Genomic DNA, 24,715 nt, shown 5'->3' on the forward strand with positions numbered 1-24,715 from the left:
AGTAGAACGATCAATATGAACAGGAAAAGGAGAACGTTTCAACTTTGCTTTAGGACAAGTCAAACAAGAATTGTCTACAAGTGAAAAATTGGGTACAACGGACTGCAAAGTATGAAAGTTTTTACTAGAGATATGTCCTAGCCTGTGATGCCATACATTTGAGGAAACATTACAAGTGGTTTTATTGGAACAAAAAGCAACGTGAGCAGCAACATAAAACACTGTAGGTTGAAAATGAGGCTGCAAGTAAAAGAGACCATCTCAGAGCTTAGCTATGCCAATTGTCATCCATGATGAGAGGTCCTGAATAACACAGCAATTAGAAAGAACAATGAGGCAATCTTTCTTGGTTGAAGTGAGTTTACTAGCTGACAAGAGATTGAATGTAAAGGTTGGAACCAGAAGGACATTGTGTAAAACGATATGAGAGTTCAAGATAACTGTGTCAATATGTGTAACTTGAACTTTCATACCATTAGGCAAATGAACAAAGGCATTTTGAAGTGGAACATACAAATCAAAAAGAGTCAAAGAACACATAATGTGATCTGTTGCTCCCGTATCAATGATCTATGGGGAAGTAACAAACTTTGTTTGCAACAGATTATGAAATGTGGTGGAATTTACTGCAGAAAAAATTGAATGTATACCTACAAAGTTGGCCAAATGTGTAGGGGAATTGGTTGATTTAGGCTGTGAATCAAGTAAGGAATGATCATTGAGCAATGCCATAAGTTTTTGAACTTGTTCTTTAGAGAAACTTAACCATACAGATTGATCCACAGGTTCCTGATCAGCATTCATCTTCGGCTGTTCACTCAAAATTTGATTAACTGATCCGTGATTTGAATTAGCATCATAAGTCTTTGATTTTGTAAACTTAAAGCCAGGTGGAAAACCATTCAATTTGTAGCATTTATCTCTCGTATGCCTAGGCTTACCACAATATGAGCATACAGCCTCAGACTTATCCCCTGTCTTAACAGCCATTGCAGACATTTCAGTCAAATTTTGTGTTTGAATACAGAGACTCCTTTGTGTTTCTTCTCTAAGCACCATATTATAGACCTGATCTAGTGTAGGAGAAGGCTTCATAAGAATTATTTGAGTACATAGAGCCTGATATGACTCATTTAGTCTGTTAAGAAACCTAAACACACAATCTTTGAGTTGAGCATCAGCAAACTTCTTAAAACATGCTTTGTTACATGAACCACACACACAATGTGGCAAAGGTCTAAAATTCCATAATTCTTCCCATACTCCATTGAGTTCAGTAAAATAAGAGTCAACGGACTTCCTACCTTGATTAATGGCGCATAAGAGATGTTGTAGATGACAAATTCTAGATTCATCAAGTTGAGAAAACCTTTGAAGTAATGTATTCCAAATGAGATTTGCATCCTCCATGTAAAACACCGTTGAAGCAATCGACAGTGAAATAGAACGCAGCAACCATGCTACAATCAAATTGTTGCATTGTATCCACAACAAGTAAAGATGATCTTCTGGATCTGGTTTAGCTATAGAATCATCTAGGAAACCCTGCTTATTCCTAATAGAAACAGCAAGCAAGAACGAGTGTTTCCAAGAAGTGAAATTTGTGAATGTAAGCTCTGGAGTAACAATCACAGAGCCATGATTTTCATAATGATGAAGATAATACGGTGAGGAAGGATCTTCAATAGGATTGAGTCTGGAGGCCATGGTCGCTATTAACAAAGCAAAGGAAAAACAACGGAAAATATCGGAAAGAAAGAAACAAAGCTTACAGAACAATCAAAGCTGCAATGGTCGTATCACGGAGAGAAGAGACGAGCACCAATAGCTCTAATACCATGTTATGAAATGAATGCTTCAACTCTATTGATGAACGAAAAACAGAACTTATATACAGAAGAAAGGAGGGCAAAAAAACAAAAACAAAAATTTTGTTTCTAACTAACCGAAATTAGTTTAGCTAATTAACAATAATCAGAAACTGATTTAACAACTTTCTCCTTCTTAACACCAACCTTCAGATCTGAACAGATCCATCCACCACCAACCTTCAAATCTGAACAGATCCGGCCGTTGCCATCTCCTGCCAGCCGCCGACTTTCAGATATGCCCAAATCCGGCAGGCGCCATCTCCCGCCGGCTGCCAACTTTTAGATCTGCCCAGATCCGCACCATTGCAGGCTGACATCGCCCAGATCTGTGCATTACCATCTTCTGTTGTCGCCACCTACAAATCTGAACAAGAACCAGCCACTGCCAAAATTCAGATCTACCCAGATCCGGCGTCTGTGTCTCACCCGCCGCTGCCTCTGCTGTTGCCATTTCCAAGGCTTCCGCTGCCTCCGTCAGTGTCTGTCGTTTCCATTATTGTCGCCTGTGACCATCTCTAGTAGCTTACAGCTGCTACCATTTGACCCGTAGCCGACTCCAGCTTCCTTCTCCAAATCCTACTGTCTTCCACTTATTTCAAGCCTCAAACTCATATCTCCACCCAGATTTAGTTTAACCCGATCCACCAAGCTCGACCCGTTTTAGATCTACTTAGCCCAGATCTGACCCATCAGATCTGTCCAAACTGATCTGTCATTCAAGACACTTCAAAAGAGCCTTCCATCCAAAATATGGAGAGTCAGCATCTTCAGTCACTTTCTGATCAAAATCTACAAGTTTCTCTTCGCTTTTGTCTTCCTCACCTATCATTACTTCGGAAAGATTAGTTGGAAGTAGAAATTACATGTCTTGCGGTGCTCTGGTTGAGTTATGGTTCATGGGTCAAGTAATGGAAGATCACTTTGAGTAAGAAAGCCGATGAAATTTCCGCTACTGAGAGAGCAACGTGGAAGAAGACTGATCCTCTTCTTTGCAATATGTTATGGTAGACCACTGATCCAAAATTATATGTCATTTACAAAGCATACAAGACTTGTGTTTAGGTATGGACAAAGGCCAAATCTCTTTATACAAATGATATCCAACGTCTCAAATCTGTTGTTTCCACTATTGTTCATTTGAAGCAACAAGATATGGATATGTCTGAATTTCTTGGTTGCCTAGAATCCTTGAAAGAAGAGTTCAACTCTCTGTTACCATTTGATAATACTGCAGAAGAACAGTTACAGCAATGAGATAAGTTTTTTATGGTTTTGGGATTGATTGTCATTCGATCTGACCTTGCTCCGGTCCAGGATCAAATATTATCCAGTCCCATTGTTCCGACGCTAGAAGATCATTTGCTAGACTTCTTCGGGTTTCTTCCTCATTTTCATTCATCGATGGCTCAAGTTAATTCCTCCGTCTTGGCATCACAAACATTTAACAGAGGAGAGCAAGGGAACAATCGAGGCAGTAACTCACAACGAGGTAACCGTCCTAAATGCACTCACTGTCATAGGTGGGGACATCTTCGAGAACGATGCCACAAACTGCATGGTCGACCGCCACGTGCTGCTAATGTGGCTCAGTCTGTCGCAGCCAATTCCCCAACAAAGCCTTTTCAAAATCATTCTTCTATGTCCCTTATTCTGACTGGCAGTGATTATGAGGACTACCTTCAATATCAGGCTTCTAAAAAGACTGCACCGTCATCCACTGCTTCTATGGTGCACACTAGTAACTCTATTGCTTGGGTTACTTAGTTTACCACTCCTGGACCATGGGTTCTTGATTCTGGTGCAACTTATCATCTCTCTGGTAACCAAAGCCTATTTTCCTATCTCTCTACTTCTTCTCGTTTGTCAACTGTTACTTTTGCCAATGGTTCCAAAGAATTTGCTATAAGCATCGGTCAAGCACGATCGCTCCATTCGTTACCCTTAGATTATGTTTTATATGTTCCCAAAAGCCTGTTTAATCTTGCTTCTATTAGTAAACTAACTCGTGCTCTTCATTGTTCCATAACCTTTTTTGCTGATTCTGTTGTCGTGCAGGACCGTGGTATGGGACAAATGATTAGCGTCGAGCGTGAGTCGAAGGACTTTATTATCTCAACAAGCCATCTTCACCAGCAGTCTTCATTTCTACTAAATCTCCAATTCTTCTTCATAATCGTTTGGGACATCCAAGTCTATCCAAATTACAAAAGATGGTCCAGCGTCTTTCTAATATTTCCACTTTAAATTGTGAGTCATGTTAGCTTAGAAAACAGCCTCGTACTTCGTTTCCAAACCGTGTCAAAAATCATCATTTGATTGAAACCGCTCGCACTATTTTACTGTATAGTCATGCTCCTTTCCATTTTTGGGCTGATGTTGTTCTCACTACATGCTATCTCATTAACCGGATGCCTTCCTCTATCTTACACCATGAGGTCCCTCACTCCATCCTTTTCCCTGTTCAGAGTCTTTATCTTCTTCCTCTTTGTGTTTTTGGGTGCACTTGTTTTTTTCATGATATGACCCCTGGCCATCCCAAACTTTCAACAAAGTCTATCAAGTGCATTTTCCTTGGTTACTCACGACTTCAAAAAGGCTATCGATGTTACTCTCCTGATTAGCAGTGTTATTTCATTTCTACTGATGTTACCTTCTTTGAGGCATCTCTTTTCTTTCTCTCCTCCCCTGTTGAGTCTCGCCCAGTTTCTAAGGTTCTTCTCACTCCTTATCTTTGTTCTCCCTCCTTCGATACTGCTTCTGTTGTCCCTGAATGTCCCCTTCAGGTTTATCATCATCGTTCACATCCTCCTGCTGCTGCTAACAAAGAACTTGCTAACTCACCTCGTGCTCTGACATCCTCACCTACCTCAGACCCGCCAGTTCCTTCTAAGCCAGTTGTTGATCCTTCTCCTAAGCCCATTGCCACTCGAAAGGTATAAACTCTACTCGCAACCCTCACCCCATCTACACTTTCCTTAGCTATCATCGCTTTGCTTCACCCTATTGTGTTTTTGTGTCCACTTTATCTTCTATTACTGTCCCTAAAACTACCAATGAGGCACTTTCAGATCTAGGGTGGCGCCAGGCCATGGTTGACGAGATGGATGCTCTACATTCTAGTGGCACTTGGGAATTGGTTTCTCTTTCTCCTGATAAATCTACTGTTGGCTGTCTCTGGGTCTATACCGTGAAGGTTGGCCCTGATGGGAAGGTTGATCGCCTTAAGGCACGTCTAGTTGCCAAAGGCTACACTCAAATTTTTGGATTGGATTACAGTGACATTTTTTCTCTAGTGGCTAAGATTGCCTACGAGCGTTTTTTTTTATCCATTGCTGCGATGAATCATTGGCCACTCTATTAGCTGAATATTAAGAATATTTTTCTTCATGGTGATTTTCAGGAGGAAATCTATATGGAGCAACAGTCTAGCTTTGTTGCTCAAGGGGTGTCTGGATTAGTATGCAAACTTCGTTGCTCTCTTTATGGGTTGAAATAATCTCCGCGAGCTTGGTTTGAACGATTTAGTACAGTTCTTTAGGAATTTGGTATGCATCGCAGTAAGGCCGATCACTTTGTTTTTTATCGTCACTCATCAGATGGTCAATATATTTATCTAGTGGTTTATGTGGACGATATTGTTATCACTGGAAGTGATCAAAATGGTATTCTTCAACTGAAGACACATCTCTTCAACCATTTCCAGACTAAAGATTTGGGTAAGTTGAAATATTTTCTTAGTATTGAAGTGGCCCAATCCAAAAGCAGCATAATTATTTCACAAAGGAAATATGACTTAGACATTCTTGAGGAGGCTGGCCTACTTGACTGTAGACCGGTTGATACTCCCATGGATCCAAACATCAAGCTCTTACCAGGACAGGGGGAGCTACTATCTGACCTTGGTAGATATCGTTGACTTGTCGGAAAGCTAAACTACCTCACTCTCACTCAAACAGACATCTCTTTTGTTGTGAGTGTAGTTAGTCAGTTCCTGCAGTCTCTATATGATAGTCATTGGGATGTTGCTATTCGCATTCTCAAATATATCAAAGGTTCTCCAAGTAAGGTATTGTTATATGAAGACAAGGGTCACACCCAGGTGTTTGGGTATTCTGATGTTGATTGGGCAGGATCTTCTTTAGATAAACGTTGTACTTGTGGGTACTATATTCTAATTGGTGGCAACTTGGTATCTTAGAAGAGTAAGAAGCAGAATGTTGTTGCTAGATCTAGTGTCGAAGCAGAATACCGTGCTATGGCCTTGACAACATGTGAACTTATATGGTTGAAACAATTGGTTCAAGAATTAAAATATGGCGAGTGACGCAAATGAAATTTATCTGTGATAATCGAGTCGCCTTGCATATAGCCTCTAATCATGTTTTTCATGAGAGAATCAAACACACATAAATTGACTATCACTTCATCAAAGAAAAGATTTTAGCCAAATGTATTGCCACTAGCTTTGTCAATTCATATGATCAACTAGCAAACGTCTTCACTAAGTCTCTTTGTGGTCCTCATATTGGTTTTATTTGTAACTAGCCTGGTACATATGACCTATATGCTCCAACTTGAGGAAAAGTGTTGGAATAAATGTAATTAGCTGTCATATGTAATTAGTTGTCAATTAGGCCTTAATTTTAGGAGTAGATTATTGTACATTTCTTCTATAAATCTCAATAGAGAGAGACTAGACCTCACTAAGTTCATTGATACAACATAAACAAATATGATAAAATCAAATCAGAAAAAGATAAAACCTAATCCATAACCAAAATAAAATATCACTGTCAAATATGCAATTAGACTTAAGTCGTAATAATGAAAATTATCTTCACCTAGTTGTCATTTAAGATGAAAAAAGACAATGAACTTGTAGAAGAAATCAAAATAATTCTTCATATCTTCAATACCATGTACACTATATACTTATAGATACAAACTCCTAAGTCTTGCAAACTCCTAAGACTATACAAACTCCTAATAATTCTCCTAAGTTTTAGGAGTAGATTACATTCCTAAAAATTAGGATTAGATCACATTCTACTAAATTACAACAACTAAATGTACAATAAATAAATAAAACACAAAACATATAAACAAAACAAATAAATTGAATTTAGATAACACTATAGATAGCACCCTTATCTTCTTAGCTCTCAGCTCTCAACTTTTCTCGTCAACACTCCCCCTCAAGCTAAGGAGTGGATGTCAATCATACCTTGCTTGCTTATTAGAGCTTCAAATTGGGTACTAGGCAATCCTTTAGTAAAGATATCTGCTACTTGATGGCTGGATGGTACATACGCAATTTGTAGGAGACTAGAATCCAACTTTTCATTTAGGAAATGTTATCAATTTTAATATGTTTTGTCTTATCATGTTGCACTGGGTTATGAGCTATGTTGATAGCCGATTGGTTGTCTCCCAACAGCTCAATAGGTTTTGCATTGGAATCTTCAAGTCTTCTAGGATAATTTTCACCCATAAAAGCTCACACACACCTAGGGTCATGGCTCTAAATTCAGCCTCTACACTGGATTTAGCTACCACCCCTTTTTGGTCAGAGAATATCCAAGAAAAATACATTTAAGGGCCCTAGGATCCAATTTGTCTCTATGTATTTTGAGTATGTGGACAAAACAAACACATCCAAACACCTTTAGAGGTAATGGTGTATGGAGATTGAGATCAGGGAAAAATGATGCTAGAAGCTAGAAAGGGCTTTGACCATTAAGAATCCTAGAAGGAACCCTATTGATAACATAGGTGGTTGTCAACATCGCTTCACCCCAAAAATATTTTGGCACATGATGATAATGTAGGATAGTTCAGGTGACATTAAGAAGGTGTCTCATCTTCCTTTCATCCACCCCATTCTGTTGAGGTGTATCAATGCAAGATGATTCATGGATAATGCCCTCCTTTTGAAAGTAATTATGTAAATGAATGTTGAAATAATTTCTTGTATTGTCGATCCTAAACCTTTTGATAGAGATGCCAAATTGGGTGTGAATCATTTTACAAAATGATGGCAACACAGACCCAATAACAGTCTTATCTTTTAGAAGGAACACCCAACACATACGAGTACAGTCATCAATAAAAGTTATGAACCATTTTACCCCAGAGCAGTTTGGTATTTTGGATAGCCCCCAAACATCAGAGTGAATCAAAATAAATGGTTTAGAGGAAAATTTATTGCTGATAGGATAAGAGATTCAGTGATGTTTAGCAATAATACATTCATCACACCTAAAACTACTAGGATCTAGAGAATTGAACAAGTCTGAAAACATTTGTTTTAACAAGACAAATGAAGGGTGACCTAATCTAAAGTGATGTAACCAAATAGCGGAAAGATTAGAAGCTGACAGGGAGGAGTAGGCCATACTATGTTGTCTCCTTGTAGGACAATGACTCTTCCCTTCCAAGATATAGAGCCCATTGTGAACCTTAGCCACACCAATCATCTTCCCGTGTCCTTGGCCTGAAACTTACACATGTGAGGTGAGAATACAACCAAGCAATTCAAGTCTTTGGTTAGCTTATGAATAGAAATCAAGTTTGTAGTTAATCTTGGGACATGCAAGACCTAGTTAAGTGGCAGCCAAGGGGTTAGAGCTACTTTTCCCTTTCCAAAAATCAGGACAGAGGCTCCGTTTGCCATGGTGATTTATTTAGTTGGTTCAATGATGTCATAGGTTTCAAAGGCATGGAGATCAAGGATCCATAGGCTATTCTTATCGATTTTAGAAGCTATAAAAGTCTCATAGGTTAGAGTTTTACCTTGCTATACCAAGGAGCAGGATGCTCCATCTTGGAATGTCCAAAGAAAGGCCCTTAATTTTCCTAGCTCCTCTGAGTTTAACTGGGTAGGATTAGCCTCTGTTGAATCCACTTTATCAGTTTCTTCTCCGGAATCTTTATTGGATAGGTAGCTTTGGTGCTTCATGTTTTTTAAGCCTCCAATCCTGCTCAAGACCACTTCTTTCCCATGCAATTTGAAGCATGTTTCCCTAGTATGTCGTGGCCTTTTGCAAAAGGTGCACCATTTCCCTTCACGATTAGGTCCACGATTCTGAAATCCAAGTTGAAATCCAAATTTTCCAAGGATCTGAACTCCAAGTTTTCCAGGCTTGATTCCTCCTCCTCCTTGTTTGCTAATCATTAGTGCTGACCCTTCGTTGTCGTGTTCTGTAAGCATGGCATATCTTCGATTTTCCTCACTCCTGATGATGGAAAACACTTCATTTAAGTTAGGGAGTTTATCCTTATCCAGGACTTGAATCCTTACTTGATCAAATTCTAGATTTAGGCCAGCTAGAAACTCAACTATTCGATCTCTTTCAACAATCTGATTAAGAGTAGCAACATCCTCTTAGCACACCATTTTGATAACTTGATAGTGATCAAGCTCCGACCATAATCGTTTCATCTGGTTGTAGTACTCTGTCACTGTCAACTGCCCTTGCTTGGTAGAGTTTATCTTTGTTTTAACCTCAAAGATCACCGAAGCATGCTTGACTTTCGAGAAGGTTTGTTGGACAGTCTCCCATACCTCCTTGCTTGTGCTTAGGAACATAAAATTCCTATTGATCTCTGGCTACATTGCACTCCACAGCCAGGACATAATTTGTGAGTCTTCCACATCCCAGCCCGTGAAAGCTGGATCTACTTCCTTTGGTGGAATTCCAGTTAAGTGATTCCCTTTCCCTTGTCCTTTGAGGGGAATCTTGACCAGTTGAGCCCATTGTAGATAATTCCTATCGTCTAACCAATAGGAGTGGTGAACATTCGACAATTCACTAGCTATAGGGGATTGAACAACTAGAACTATATCCCCAGTTATGGAAGAAGGAGGTGTGTTGACATCTGAAGTCTCTAACATGATCTCCAAAAAAAAAAAAAAAAAAACCGTAAAACAGTGAAGGTTCTGACGGATGGGAGAAGAGGCTATGCACTAAAGGCACTAGGGTTGCTAGTATATCAGGTCGGAATCGAGTTGCTCTAATACTATGTAGAAGAAATCAAAATAATTCTTCATATCTCCAATACCGTGTACACTATGTACTTATAGATACAAACTCCTAATAATTCTCCTAAGTTTTAGGAGTAGATTACATTCCTAAAAATTAGGATTAGATCACATTCTACTAGATTACAATAACTAATTTACAACAGATAAATAAAACACAACATATAAACAAAACAAATATATTGAATTTAGATAACACTATAGATAGCACCCTTATCTTCTTAGCTCTTGGCTCTCAGCTTTTCTCGTCAATAGAACTCTACTTTTAATTGATTGTTATTTAAGTTTAAAGTGACCACATGTGTATTCTAAACTCTCCTATTTCTATTGATTTTTATAATATTTAAACACAAAAAAATTAATTTTAAAACTTCAAAACATGTCAAAATTCATAATGGCAAAAGGCAAAATTCTTTCAAATTTTTACAAGAGAAGATCAAGGGAGGGAGGGAACAAAGAAGAAAGGGCCATCTGCCCATGCATCTTCTTGCTTCTCTAGCTCTCCCCTTTCTTCTGAAGACTCAACTAGAATTTCATCTTCTAACTTTTTATGCAAATCAAATCTCTGCCATCTGAGAAATAAAGACAACATTAAAGATTTTGAAGTCTAGGTATCTATTAACTCAAGAACTCATTATTATTCAAATATTATACTAAATGATCAAATATACATATACACATACACACATGTATTATGTATGTTCTGGATCCATTATGGAGGGAACTAGGAAGAATAGATTATAGGGCCAAAGGGCTGGACAATAGCCACTGGAGATGCTGCAAAAGGTGGGAAGAAAAAGTGATGGCACCTCTCAAAAGGGTGGCAAGAAAAAGGCTGGATCCATTAGGATCGGCTTTACTTTTGTTTTTATACTTATTTGTATTATTCAAAATTGCCCGCCCACCCCCCCAAAAAAAAAAAAACAAATTTGATCCTGGCTCCACCCCTGCCTCCATTGCTACCATAGGCGTGAGAGGCTAGCAAGAAGCTGCCACTGCTTTGCTATTCTAGGTCTGAAAAGGCATGATTTCAGTTGTTCCCGTGTGTTATTTGCTGTCCACTGTTTCAGGACTACATCCTTTTTTTTATTTTTGCTATTGCATTCTCTATTTGCATCATTGGATTAATTCACCTTCATGAGCTCCCCAATCAGAAGAAAAAATAGCAGTAGCAAGTTAGGGTTTACATTCACAAAGGCAAAACATAACATTAGGGACTTCATAGCCCACATGAAGCATATACTCTGAGATGAAAGACAGCAACGGCGAGCAATTTATCAGGCCTCGTTGCTTAACAACTTTCACTCTCAGTTCAAATTTATTTTCAACTTCCTTTTCTACATTCTCTCTTTTATCCATTACTAGTTCTCACACTTTTTTTATATTATCTAGTCAAGTAAGCAAATACCTTCCTTGCTATTACTTGTGTTACATTACATGAACTTTTAAATTCCAGTTGCATACGCATGCCTACTGGATGTGATGTGACAAGGAAAGGAGTACAGCATATATGTCTAGCACTTACAACCAACTGGGCATTTGCGTAACAATTTTCTTCATTGGTATACATTTTCCCCTGCCCTTCATTCAAATTTTTTTTCTACTCTCATTCCTACATTCTCTTCTTACCCATTACTAGATGATTTTATTCTATAACCTACTTAAGTAAGCGATACCTTGCATGCAATAATTACCTATCTTACATTATATGAACTCTTATATTCTCATTGCATGCCCATACCACTAGATGTGACAAGGACAAGAAATGGCATATGTGTCCAACACTTATAACCAACTAGACAATTGAATTCTATATTTTTAACAATGCTTCAAGAAAAATAAGTTCATGGCTGATAGTTAGGAATATTTTCAAAGCTCTCAAATAGGTGAGAGCAATGAACATATTTTTTTCCTTTTTTTGTTATTTGCACAGCTGAAAATTTTCTATACCCTAGGCCCAACGCAAAACAATAAGAAAACAAAATTATAATGTTTTGGTCAAAACATAATAGAAATTACTCAAACACATCAATAGCTTATGATTACTTTGCTTCATTCCATTCAGATGCAAATCTTATATTTTTTTATTTTTCCATATTTAAACTAAAACCTTTAGATTCAAGTTGTTGTCTATTAGAATTACTTTGTATGCTGCCTCTAGAAAAAATTTAAAAATTTAAAACTTTAAAAGAATTTAAAAAAAAAAAAAAAATTTAAAAATTAAGAAAAGTTTTACAAAATTTAAAAATTTGTAATAGGGGTATTTTGGCCATTTTTACATTATCCTGTTTCTATCCTTGCATTAACCAAACAGAAGATAGGATTAAATACAAGATATGCTGTAGTGTAGTCTTGCTAACCAACCACTTGAAATCTAGGACTGAAAATCCCAAAGATAAGCAATTAGTCCTTGATTACTTATCCAACAATATCCTATCCGTGAACCAAACAGACCCTAAAGGTAAATAATTCAATTAATATTTTTTGTTATTTCTGTTTTGCTTGATGAAAATCAAGGAGTATCATCATTTGAATCATTGAAAAACCTTATTCGTGGTCATCATGATTTACCTAAAAAACAATATAGGAGAAAATAAAAATCCAATGGATACAAAAGAAACTAAAACCTAATGATCAATTTATGCTTGGTCAAAAGCAACAAGAAGCAATTTTACAGGTCCCTCTTCTCAATTTCAAGTATCCATTTCGAAACACAATTTCAAGACAATTAAAAAATTGGGATGCCATATATAACAACACTTCATTCTTAGCACATAGTTACTAATGCAAAATACCTGTATTTATTAAGTTCTTCAAACAACTGGATACATTGATCTTTGTCCAGAAATCCAAGATGCTGTTGCACCAAAAATAAAAAAATATTAAATAACTTCAAAGTTCAACCAATGAAAAAATATTATCTCCACCAATTGAACACCCACAACATGAATAAAGAGAGAAGGAAAGAGAAAGGCAAAAAAAGAATAACTATCAAATGCAAAAGATACACAAACTATCATAGTGATTTCTACTTTATCAAAAGCAAGAAAAAATTTATGCTAAGCAAAAAGATACTACTTGCTAGAATAAGTGAAAGGAGTCAATTAGTCACTTAATCTACTGACTTACATAAAAACACAGAAGTACATGGTGAATTCAGCTTCAGAAACTAGTACATGCCATGATGCTAGTGGTTTATTGACATTTAATCCATTGTAGAATGTCAAAATGTGCAAAATTTTTGTAGACATACAAGGGCTAATTGATCTATAGCAGAATCCTAGAGTTAGTGGTTTTATTTGAAATGTTGTTCATTTTAGTAAGTTAGACTTCAAGTAAATATTGCTTATTAAATACTGCTTCTAAGGCTAACTCCTGCAGCTGATCCTTTTCAGCCGCTTGTTCGACAGTAACCAACTGCCACATCTTCACCATGGGTTGTAGTTCCTCACTCAAACCGCTGATGAAACTCGACACAAAGCATGGCTCGTCCAAGGTAGGTCGGGAAATCATTAATAATGATTTCAAGAAGTAGAGGCTAGCTATGAAGGAGATCACAAAATGAGGGAGTTAATGGAATAGCTGGTTCTGAACCCTAATGGCAAGCTCGGGTAATAAGATATAAAGGAAGGTTGGTAATTCGGGGCAATGACGCATTGAAGAAGAAGATATTGAGTTCCCTTCATGAATCACCATTGGCAGCGGAATTTAGAATACCTACTACAAGGTGAACCAGATCTTTTCTTAGCCTCAACTTAAAGGGTATGTGACAAAGTATGTGTTAGCTTGTGACACTTGTAGCCGATGCAAGTATGAAACAGTAGCCCCACCAAGCTTATTACAGCCCTTACCTATTCCTGCACAGGCATGGGAAAGTATAAGTATGGATTTTATCGACGGCCTACCTAAATTAGAAGGGAAGGATTGTATTTTGGTGGTGGTGGACAGGTTCACCAAATTTGCACATTTTATTGGCTTAACCCATCTCTATTCTGCCCAAGATGTGGCCAGGACTTTCTTGGATTAGGTTATGAAGTTACACGAAATCCTAAGCTCTATAATCTCTGACAGGGATAAGATTTTCACCAGCTTATTTTGGCAAGAATTGATGAGATCCTTGGGAGTGAAGCTTAAGATGTCTACAGCCTACCACCCTTAAACAGATAGCCAGACTAAACAGGTGAACCAGTGTGTGGAAGGTTACCTACGATCCTTATGTTTTTTGCACCCTAAAGGGTGGCACAAGTGGATTTCACTTGCACAGTGGTGGTATAACTCTAGCCACCATGCATCAATTAAGAGGTCACCCTTCAAAGCACTGTTTGGTTACCAGCCCCCATTACTTGTCGCCCTTCAAAGCACTGTTTGGTTACCAGCCCCCATTACTTGTCGCCCTTCAAAGCACTGTTTGGTTACTAGCCCCCATTACTTCCATCAGTAAGGGAACACATTATAATGGCAACTGTGGAGGCATACTTGGAGAAAAAGCAAAGAGTGTTGCAACAACTTAAAGAAGAGTTAGCTCTAGCTCAGAACCACATGAAACAGTATGTAGATAGAAGGAGGAGTGAAAGGGACTTTAGTGTGGGGGAGAAAATATATTCGAAGCTCAAGCCAGGCCATCTTGAGACAATTGCTCGAGGACAGGTGACCAAATTGAGCCCCAGATACTATGGACCCTATCTAATTGAAGCTAAGTTGGGGGCAGTGGCGTATCAATTACAACTATCTGAGGAGTCAAGGATTCACCCAATCTTCTGAGTCTCTTTACTCAAGAGATCAGTGGGAACACAGCAGGTGGCTTCCAGCCTACCTCAACTGTTTAAAGATGCGGATGTTACAGCAAAGCCTAGCTCAATACTAGACATGAGAGTCTTGTACAAGCATGGAGCTCCCATCATACAAGCGTTGGTGATGTGGTCCAATCTCCACCAAGACAACACCACTTGGGAATATTTGCCTGACTTATTGAGGCAATTTCCCCAAGCAGCCAACCTACTCAACATTTCTTGTGGACAAGAAATGTTTCGAGCAGGGCAAAATTTGTCACGGTACAAGTACTTAGAGGGGAGAATGTACTGTGCAAGTGGCATGGCCTTCACATGCAGGCGGTTAGGGAGTTGGGTAGTTAATTCTAGAAGGGGTAACTATGTAAATAAAACCTCCTTTTGGCAGGAGCATGGGCCGCAGAATCCTCTATATAAAGGACCCGATTACATGTAATGAGGCATGCAGAAATTGAATTCAAATTCACTCTAAAATTCTCTCTCATTTCTCTCTCTCCCTCATTTCTCTCTCTCTCTCTCTCTTTTCCCCTCTGATTTCTATCAGTTCTTCCTTAATTCTCTATAATTATTCCCAAATTCTCGAGAATTATTGTCAGATCTCTTAAGGATCTGACAAAAGAGTGGTCAGTCGTTGTAAGTTCTTGGGGACAAAAACTCTGTCAAGAAGGGGGAATTATCATGATCTCGAGGATCCCCAAGGATAAAAGTAGTCATTATGTATTATATGTAATTCTTTTGATTGTACTCTTCTACTGTAGTTATTAGTACCTTAAGTTGTAAAGCCTATAAATAGACTAGACTAGTTAGAGAATGCATATAGATGAATGATAATTGAATTCTGATTTCCTTCTCAATTGTTTTGCTCTCTCTCATTTCTCTTTGATCACTCTGTCTTTCTCCATACTATTTGCATTCTCCCTTAATTCTGTTGAATATCTTCCTCTATTATGTCCAATGCTCCCTCCATTCTATCTAATTTTCCCTCGGTTTCTCCCTAAATTCCATTCTAAACCCTAGGATCATGATAGGTTTTCGCTATTTTGTAACCTTTATTGATATTTTTCCTACACTACATGGTTATATTTAATGAAATATCATTCTGAATTGTTTTCTATCTTTACTGCCTTTATGCTGAAATTCAAACTCAATTTAATGTGGCTATTCAGGTACTTCATAGTGAAAATTCTCTTGAATATCTTTTAACACCCTTTATATCTTAAAGGGCATAAAAAATTCTTCACCAAACCTTGTCTTGGCACCCCATATGGAGTTGTTAAACAAAAGAATCGTCATTTAATTGAGACTACATGCATACTCCTCCATATGCAAGTTCCTCTCTAGTATTAGGCTAATGTTGTCTTAACAACGTGCTAATTAATTAACCAACTGCCCTCCTTTGTCCTTAATGTCCAAGTTCCTCATTCCATTCCTTTTCCTCGAGTTGATTTGTATTCTCTCCCTCCTCATATCTTTGGGTGTACTTGTTTTGTTCATTAGCTTGCCCCTAGTCCTAATAAGATGGAAACTCATTCTCTCAAATGTGTTTTCCTTAGTTATTCATGTCTTCAAAAGGGGTAATGATGCTACTCCCCTGAGTTAGCTTGCTACTTTGTTTCTGCTCATATTACCTCTTTAAGTCCTCTCCCTGTTTTCCTCTCTTCTACGTTGCCCGAGTTAGTGTCGCTTGACCTACCTTTGTTTGTTCCATTTCTTATTCTTCCCTGATCTTTAACTTATCAGCGGTGTCATCGACATGTGGACCCACTGATAGAGCCCTTAATTGAAAGACCTATGGAGCCCTCACCAAACTCATTTGGCCCTTCCACCTCCAACTATTCTTGCTCTTTAACTTGCTTGTTACTCTTTGTAAGGGTACTCGCTGTTGCATTACTAACATCCCATTTCTAAATTTGTTAGTCACCACTCTTTATTTCCTTGGTATTATGCTTTTATCTCTTCTTTGTCTTTTGTTTTTCTTCCTAAGACTATTACAAAAGCCCTATCCCATCCAAGATGGCAAGATGCTATGATTGAAGAAATGTCTATTTTACATTCTAATAGAACTTAAGACTTGGTACCTCTTCCAAAGGGTAAGTCTACTGCTGGATGTCACTGGGTTCTTACTATTAAGATTGGCCCTGATGGCAACATTGATTGCCTCAAGGCTCGTTTTGTAGCTAAAGAATATACGAAAAATGTTTGGCCTTGATTATGGGGTACCTTTTCTCCTATTGTTAAGATCTCCTCTGTTAACTCCTCATCGCATGCCGCTATGTTTCATTGGCCTTGCCATCAACTCAATATCAAGAATGTTTTCCATCATGGTGATTTGACGGAGGTTGATATGGAGCAACCACCTAAGTTTGTTGCTCACGGGAAGTTTAGCCCAGTGTGTCACTTGTGAAAATGCTTATAAGCCTTAAAGTAGTCTCCTCGAGCTTAGTTTGGTAAATTCAATTCAACTATCTTGCTGTTTGGGTTAACTCACAGTGGAGTTGATTATTATGTCTTTTATTGCTCTTAGTCTAATTGCCATAATCTCCTAGCAGTATATATTGATGATATAGTAATTACGAGGAAGATGATGTTGGTATCACTGAGTTGAAAGCTCAACTTCAACGACAGTTTTATACCAAGGATTTGGGTCCTTAGAAGATTTTCTTGGTATTAAGATGGCTCAATCAAAGTAAGGAATCTATATTTCTCAGAGGAAGTATGCCTTGGATAAGCTTGAGGAGACAGGCATGCTTGGATGCAAGCCTATAGAGACTCCTATAGACATAAATATCAAGTGGCTTCGGGGATAGGGGGAGCCTATTTCCAACCCTTGGCACCATCATCAATTACTTGGCAAGCTTAATTACCTCACAATCACTCATCTTGATATTTCATTTGTTGTGAGTGTGGTAAGTTACTTTCTAGATTCACTTTGTAACAATCATTGGGATGCAATGATTCATATTCTTTGATATATTCTAGTTGCAATGTGATGTATTGAGATCATAGACAACCAAATAGTAGGATATATAAAACCTAATTGGGAAGAATCTCCTACAGATACACGATCCACATCTAGATATTGTGTATATGTTGGTGACAATTTAGTCTCTTGGAAGAGTGAAAAAACGAAGTGTTGTTGCTAAGTCCAATGCAAAAATTGAAATAGGGCAATAGTCCTAACAATTTATTAGTTACTGTGGTTGAAACAATTAATTGAGTTAGAAGTCCATAAGTTCAAGTCTATGCAATTGAAGTGTGACAATCTGGTTGTTATGCACATTGCTTCAAATCCCGTATTCCATGAGAGAACCAAGACATTGAGATTGATTGCCATTTTAGAGAAAATGTATTTCTTGGGGATGTTATAACATTTGTATCCTCCAATGATCAATTGGTTGATTTATTCACTAAATTACCTCGTGTGAGTGACATTTGTTCCAAGCGGGGCATGCTTAATATATATGCCCCAGCTAGAAGGGGGAGCGTTGAAGTGTATAAGTATATAATAAGGATATTATTGTAATTAGGGTACTTAGCATACTCTTGTATATATATACCTTGTTTATACATTTTAGAGAAATGCACAGATTATTTTATTCCTCTACGAACTCTTCTGAATATTACCATCTTTAGCTATCCTTACTGCCCTTCTAACAAAGATTTAGAAAACATTTTTCTACCTACCATTGTAGTTAACCACCAACAATAATTATCATAGAGAGCTCTTTTTTTTAATGAACATGAGCAGCTCAAATACTTTCCAGTTGGAGGATAGGTAGTTGTTCCTGCCAGGTGTAGATAATCCTCCATCCTTATACTGCATATGGTCAAGCAGCTGCAGTTCATACATCAAGCAAATTGAGATATTGATTGCCTGAAATAGTATGTGTTTGTGTCTCTTCTTTTTATTTTTTGCAATACGTGGCACACATTAAATAAGCTTGAGACATCTCAAGATAAAGTTGTCTCAAGAAGAAAAGTAAATACTTCAAATCAATTATTCTTATATTACCAAAGTTTCTCAGACATGTCAGACATGTGAAGATCAGGTCTGTTTTTTAGTTTTGGGCGCCAGGCGGGGGGGATGTTTGGGGGGAGCTGGGTATTAGTAATAAAACTAAGGTCCTCCAATGGTGAATTACAAACGTTGCAAGTATTGAAGTATGGTTAACCAATTTTTTCACACATTTTGAGTACAACATTATAGTTAACATATTTTGAGATACCTGCAAAAAGGAAGTCCTTACAGACACGAAGAATGAAAAGGGTGACAACTGTGCAGTATAACCTCTATATGAAGAGGATTAGAGATCAAACAGAAACTCCTAATGGAGCAAGGAAAACATAAACATAGATTTGATATCATACTTACATATTTATCAACGAGATTGAAGACTTTCCCCAATATCCTTTTCCTCATTTGGTCCTTCTGAACCACTATTTTTGCAAGCTATGACAAAGATCAGATGTAAGAAGTCCCTCAAGTACTATATGGTGATGAAAATATCAATCCATCAGACTAAAGTAGTACTTTCATACGACATAAAAACATGATACAATGATGAACACTAGCAATAGCATCTGGATTATAAATCATAGAAATTAGAGCAGCATAAAAGATGAAAGAAATCAGTACCTGACTTTTGAAGCTGTCATACACAACAGCAAGGATCAAATTGGTGACAAAGTAAACGCCCAATAGAACATACAGAAGAAAAAATAGGCAATACCAACGTGAAGCCCTGAAAAGGACAAGATAATTATTCAAATTAAGGCGTGATTGTTGATGCTTATGATGGTAATTTTAGGCAAAACCTTGAAATTTTGAGAACAAAGGACATGTACAAGGAAAAGAAAATTATCATTATCTTCAGATATTTGGGAACATGAAAACAGCTTATGCCAGAAGGAGCAGTAAGATCATTCTACTTGGCATATCAGAGACCATAAATGAACAATCAAATTCATAAAAACACAATGTTGGCCAATTGGAGTTTTAGGATAATCTGAATGGCTGAAAGACTACCTTGGCAATTCTACCCAATGGAGGTGAATGATGGACCTTTCCCATCCCAGACAACAGAAATGATCCCAAGCCTTAATGCCGTTAAGTGGGGCAGCTATATGAATTCTAGCTTCCCAACTATCACTATTCATGGACATATCTTCTGTAAGGCCATTATATTTCATATCATGTTTAAGGGTTTCCCAACAACTTTTCTTTTGGTCGTCTTCTACTTTTTTGCTAGGGGTGTAAACAAGCCAAACTCAAGCAAAGCTTGGCTGTGTTGGGGCTTAGTTCATTTACATTTCAAAGTGTTCAATGAGCCAAGCTCTATAAAACTGTTCGGGCTCAGTTCATTAACATGTTATGGTGTTTGGGTGGTTTGAACTTAGCTCGTTTAAGTTAAACAATCTTGTTATCAAGCTTATTAGGTCACATAAAAAAAATTCTCCGATATAAGATTTGAGGTTTTAACACAAATTTGGATTTAAACCCATATCTGTGGTCAAACCCCACATATATGGGTTCAAAACCCAGACCTAGAGAAAAATCCTCCCAGGTCTGGCATGGAGGAAAACAAATTCGACCACATATATGGGTTTGAAACCCAGATCTGGAGGAAAACCCTCCCAGGTCTGGCATGAAAGGGGGAAAAAAATTACCATGGTGATACTGAAATATTGACTCCATAATCCTAGGTTTGCAAAATAAGGGTCAAGAATATGAAGACAAAGTGGAGAGAAAAAGAAGACGAAGATATATATATATTGGGGGGGGGGGGGGGGGGGGGGTGTTGCATGCTTACTGTACTACTTGTGGTTGTCAATCAAGTGATATTATATTAGTCTACCCTATGCATATAAAGTGGAGATTGTGGAGAGGAAAGATAAAGAAAATAATAGGGAGGAAACCATGAAACCCTAAAAGATTTTTTATATATGCATCCGTATTAAACAAACAACAAATGAGCTTTAAATGAATTACAAACAAAGCCTACACAAACAATAAGCAAGCTTGTCCCTGAGCATAATCAAGATAAAAGGACCGGCGTTTGACAAGGAACCAATATAATACACAAAAATACACAGGTACAAAATAAAATATTTTAAAAAGAAAAGGACAAAACTGAAAATTAAATTAATAATTATCCCAGAGTTTAAACTGTCAAAGTAGGGGGTCCAACAATGTATATCAAGCTTTCCAACACTGTCCTTTTCATGTAACTTGCATGTGCATATATTGAATGAAGATACTCTTAACACAAACAAAAGAAGTGCACAACAAACATGAATAATTGGGGACACACAGATAACACTATTTCAAGTTAGTCATCAACCAGGTCCTCTTGAAACCAAAGCTCTTATACTAGAAATTGCCACAAACCAGACTCCCAAAAACTTAAATTGTCAGGAAATGATATAATAATATATATCAAATTTCCCAACACAAATTCTCCAATCAACTCATAAAACAACAGAACAAAGACGTCATATTAGGGTCATCTCTCCTTGGCTATAGTTGTTAAAAGTGTTCTAGACCCCAAAATCCCTCATGTCTGTTCAAAAGTGAACCATTAACCTGATCTATTCGTGTAGGAAATCAGAATAAAACCCTCATATCTTGAAAGTACACGGGTACATCCTCTTATAGAGGAAAAGGAATACAAGAAAGGAAACTAATCTAATATACAAGAAAGGAAACCAATCTAATTACAAGAAAGGAAATACTTCACAGCTCTGATACCATAAACAATTGTAGAAAACTGAATATATTTCCCTGATTTCTTCACTGGGACTAATTACAATATATATAGGAAAAATAAATCAATCAAATCCCTATAACTAAGGAACAAAAAAGGAAGAAATCCCAATTACAACAATTGATCCTATTTACAGCAATTACTAATTTACAAAGAATCAATCCCAATAATTGAGATTGATTATAATCCCATAAATTGTGGGATAATTGGGATTGATTATAATCCCATAGATTGTGGGATCTAATCTTCCAACATTTTGAATAAGGTAAGAGGGTTCAGTAACATGAAGCACCAGGCCTACCTCTCCAACAAGGAGGAGGTAACTGATAAGGGAAAAGCATCTAGAACTGATCTTAGTCAATTAAATGTAGAGGAGGTTAACAAACTGAAATCATTCTTAAGGACTATCCAGGATGGAGCAGCATCCTGTTCTCTTGCACAGCAAGGTAAATCCCTAAACTTTGGTTCTTTTTCAGCCTCCAAAACTGATAGGAATAACATGTAGATCCTTGATTCAGGAGCCACTGGTCACATGACCCCTAACCTTCATGTTTTTAAAACATATGAGCCTCTTGAAACCAGCAAATAGATTACTATTGCTAATGGAACTTCTGTTCTCATCACCGAACAAGGCAAGGTCAACCTTAGCCCTTGTTTATCTATTAACCAGGTACTTCATGTACCTAATTTGGCTACCAATCTTATTTCCATTCATCAATGTACTAAATACTTACACTGCAATGCTATCTTCTCTCCACATATGTGTAAATTTCAGGCCATGAACACGGGGAAGATGATTGGTGTGGGTAAGGAACAAAATGGATTGTATGTCTCATAAGGGGAGAGTGATTTTCCTAAAAGGAGACAGCTAAGGATAGCTTGTTCGTCCCAATCAGCTTTGGATCCTTCCACCATTTGGTTCCATCATTTTAGATTAGGTCATCCTCCCTCTGTTTTGCTAAAAAGCATGTTTCCTGCTTGTTCAAGAACCTAGATCCTAATAATTTTCAATGTGATGTGTGTGGAATGGCTAAACACCATAGAGTGTCCTATCCGATTAGCAATAAACTTTCATCGAAACCATTTTATTTAATCCATTCTAATGTTTGGGGACCATCCATGATATCAAACTATTTTGGGGAAAAATGGTTTATTTCTTTTATAGATGATTGCACCCGCATGTGTTGAATTTTTTTGCTAAAAGATAAGGCTGCCATTTTGGACTGTTTTGTCCTATTTTTGCAAAATGATATCCACTCAATTTGGCACCCCCATCCAAAAATTTAGGACTGATAATGCAAGAGATTATTTCAACAATCACTTGTATCAATTTTTCCAGCAAGAGGGGATAGTCCATGAATCTTCCTGCATAGATACTCCACAACAAAATAGAGTAGCTGAGTGAAAGATGAGACATCTCCTCAATATGGCACAAACTCTTCTTCACCATCACCATGTCCCCAAACATTTTTGGGGGGAAGCTGTTTTGACAGCAACATATGTGATTAATAGGGTTCCATCTAGGGTCCTTAATAACCAAACTCCTTTCCAATGTCTAGCTTCTTTCTTCCCAGATCTGAGTTTGCATTCTCCTCTACCTCTTAAAGTGTTTAGGTGTGTGTGTTTTGTTCACATTCCTAAAGCTAACCAGGACAAACTTGATCCTAGAGCTCATAAATGTGTCTTCCTTGGGTACTTTCCTATCCAAAAAACTATAAATGTTACAACTCTACCTTGTGCAAGTTCTATGTCTCCAAATATGTCACCTTTATTGAGTCTCAGCCATTTTTTGGTTCTCCTCAAGCTAGACCTCAGGGGGAGACTATAGGAGATGAGGATTAACACCCTAGGCATTTCTTTCCTAACCTAGAATCAGCAACATCAAGCTCCAGTAAACTTGATGGCAAACTTGATGGCACTGATACAATTCCTAACCTCATTTATGTTCCTTCTCCTTAGCATATCTCTTTCCCTAATTCTTCTCATCAAAATGTAAACTGCAATGAACAAGCAGACCAAAAGCTACCATCCCCGATGAGATTTAAAAGAAGACAGCCTAGTGAGGCTCCTCAGCCAGCATCATCATCAGCTCCTAACCCTGGTCTGGAATTGACACCTCAAGTAGATTCCATTCCAGCATTGTCTAACCCTGAACCTACTGATCTGGACCTGCCTATTGCTGTAAGGAAAAGGGTCAGAACCTGTACCAAACATCCACTAGCCAATTATTTATCATATCATCGCCTTTCCCAAAGCCATAAAAGTTTTCTCACATCTTTGGATGCTATTGTGATTCCAAAATCCATGGAGGAGGCTCTAAAAGATCTAACATGGAAGGAGGCTATATTAAAGGAGATGAGGGCCCCAAATAAGAACCAGGCGTGGGAATTAGTGCCTAGAGCCAAGGGGGTCAAACCAGTGGGTTGCAGGTGGATCTTCAATCTAAAATACAAGGTCGATGGAACCCTAGAGAGGTACAAGGCACAGCTGGTGGCCAAGGGCTACTCAGTCCTGTGGCATAGACTACCTTGAGACCTTTGCTCTCATGGAACCCTAGAGAGGTACAAAGCACGGCTGGTGGCCAAGGGCTACTCAGTCCTGTGGCATAGACTACCTTGAGACCTTTGCCCTCATGGCAAAGATGACCACAATCCACTTCCTTATCTCTCTAGCAGCTACTTTTGGGTGGAAGCTACAGCAACTAGATGTCAAAAATGCCTTCTTACATGGAGATTTAGAGGATGAGATCTTCATGGAGTTACCTCCGAGATTTCAACAAGGAGCAGGAAAAATCTGCAAGCTTAAGAAGGCTTTGTATTGGATCAAGCAGTCCCCACGAGCCTGGTTTGCCCGATTCTCTAAGGCTATGAAACCTATGGGGTACCATCAAAGTAAAGGGGATCATACTCTTTTTATCAAGCACTTGGGAGAGAAGGTAATAGCCTTACTCGTTTATGTTGATGATATTGTGGTGATAGGGAATAGTGAAGAAGAACAACAACTACTCAAGCAGAATTTAGCCAAGGAATTTGAAATTAAGGACCTTAGTGTGCTGAGATATTTTTTGGAAATTAACGTGACATACTCTAAGGCAGGGATTTTCTTGTTTCAACATAAGTATGTACTTGATTTTCTAGTTGAAACGGGTATGATAGGGGGAAAAGGTACTGACACACCAATGGATCCTAACACCAAGTTGCAGGAGAATCCTACCAGAGAGGAGGTAAGGGAAGATTTCAATAGTTAGTGGAG

The 24,715-nt window shown here is 37.9% G+C and overlaps 1 protein-coding gene across 2 annotated transcripts in view; it reads right to left on the minus strand.

Annotated features, from left to right (window-relative positions):
* Positions 1–24,715, minus strand: part of LOC127791958 (two pore calcium channel protein 1A) — a 145,681-nt gene that overhangs the window by 84,961 nt on the left and 36,005 nt on the right. For both annotated transcript variants that reach the window (XM_052322193.1, XM_052322194.1), the window contains exons 8-10: positions 19,336–19,441; positions 19,072–19,149; positions 12,708–12,769 (exon numbers count right to left, since the gene is read on the minus strand). In XM_052322193.1, the coding sequence (XP_052178153.1) occupies positions 12,708–12,769; positions 19,072–19,149; positions 19,336–19,441 (246 nt within the window). The remainder of the gene's footprint in view (positions 1–12,707; positions 12,770–19,071; positions 19,150–19,335; positions 19,442–24,715) is intronic.

This window comes from Diospyros lotus, chromosome 15 (assembly GCF_014633365.1).
Source record: "Diospyros lotus cultivar Yz01 chromosome 15, ASM1463336v1, whole genome shotgun sequence".
In the NCBI taxonomy this organism is placed as follows: Eukaryota; Viridiplantae; Streptophyta; class Magnoliopsida; order Ericales; family Ebenaceae; genus Diospyros; species Diospyros lotus.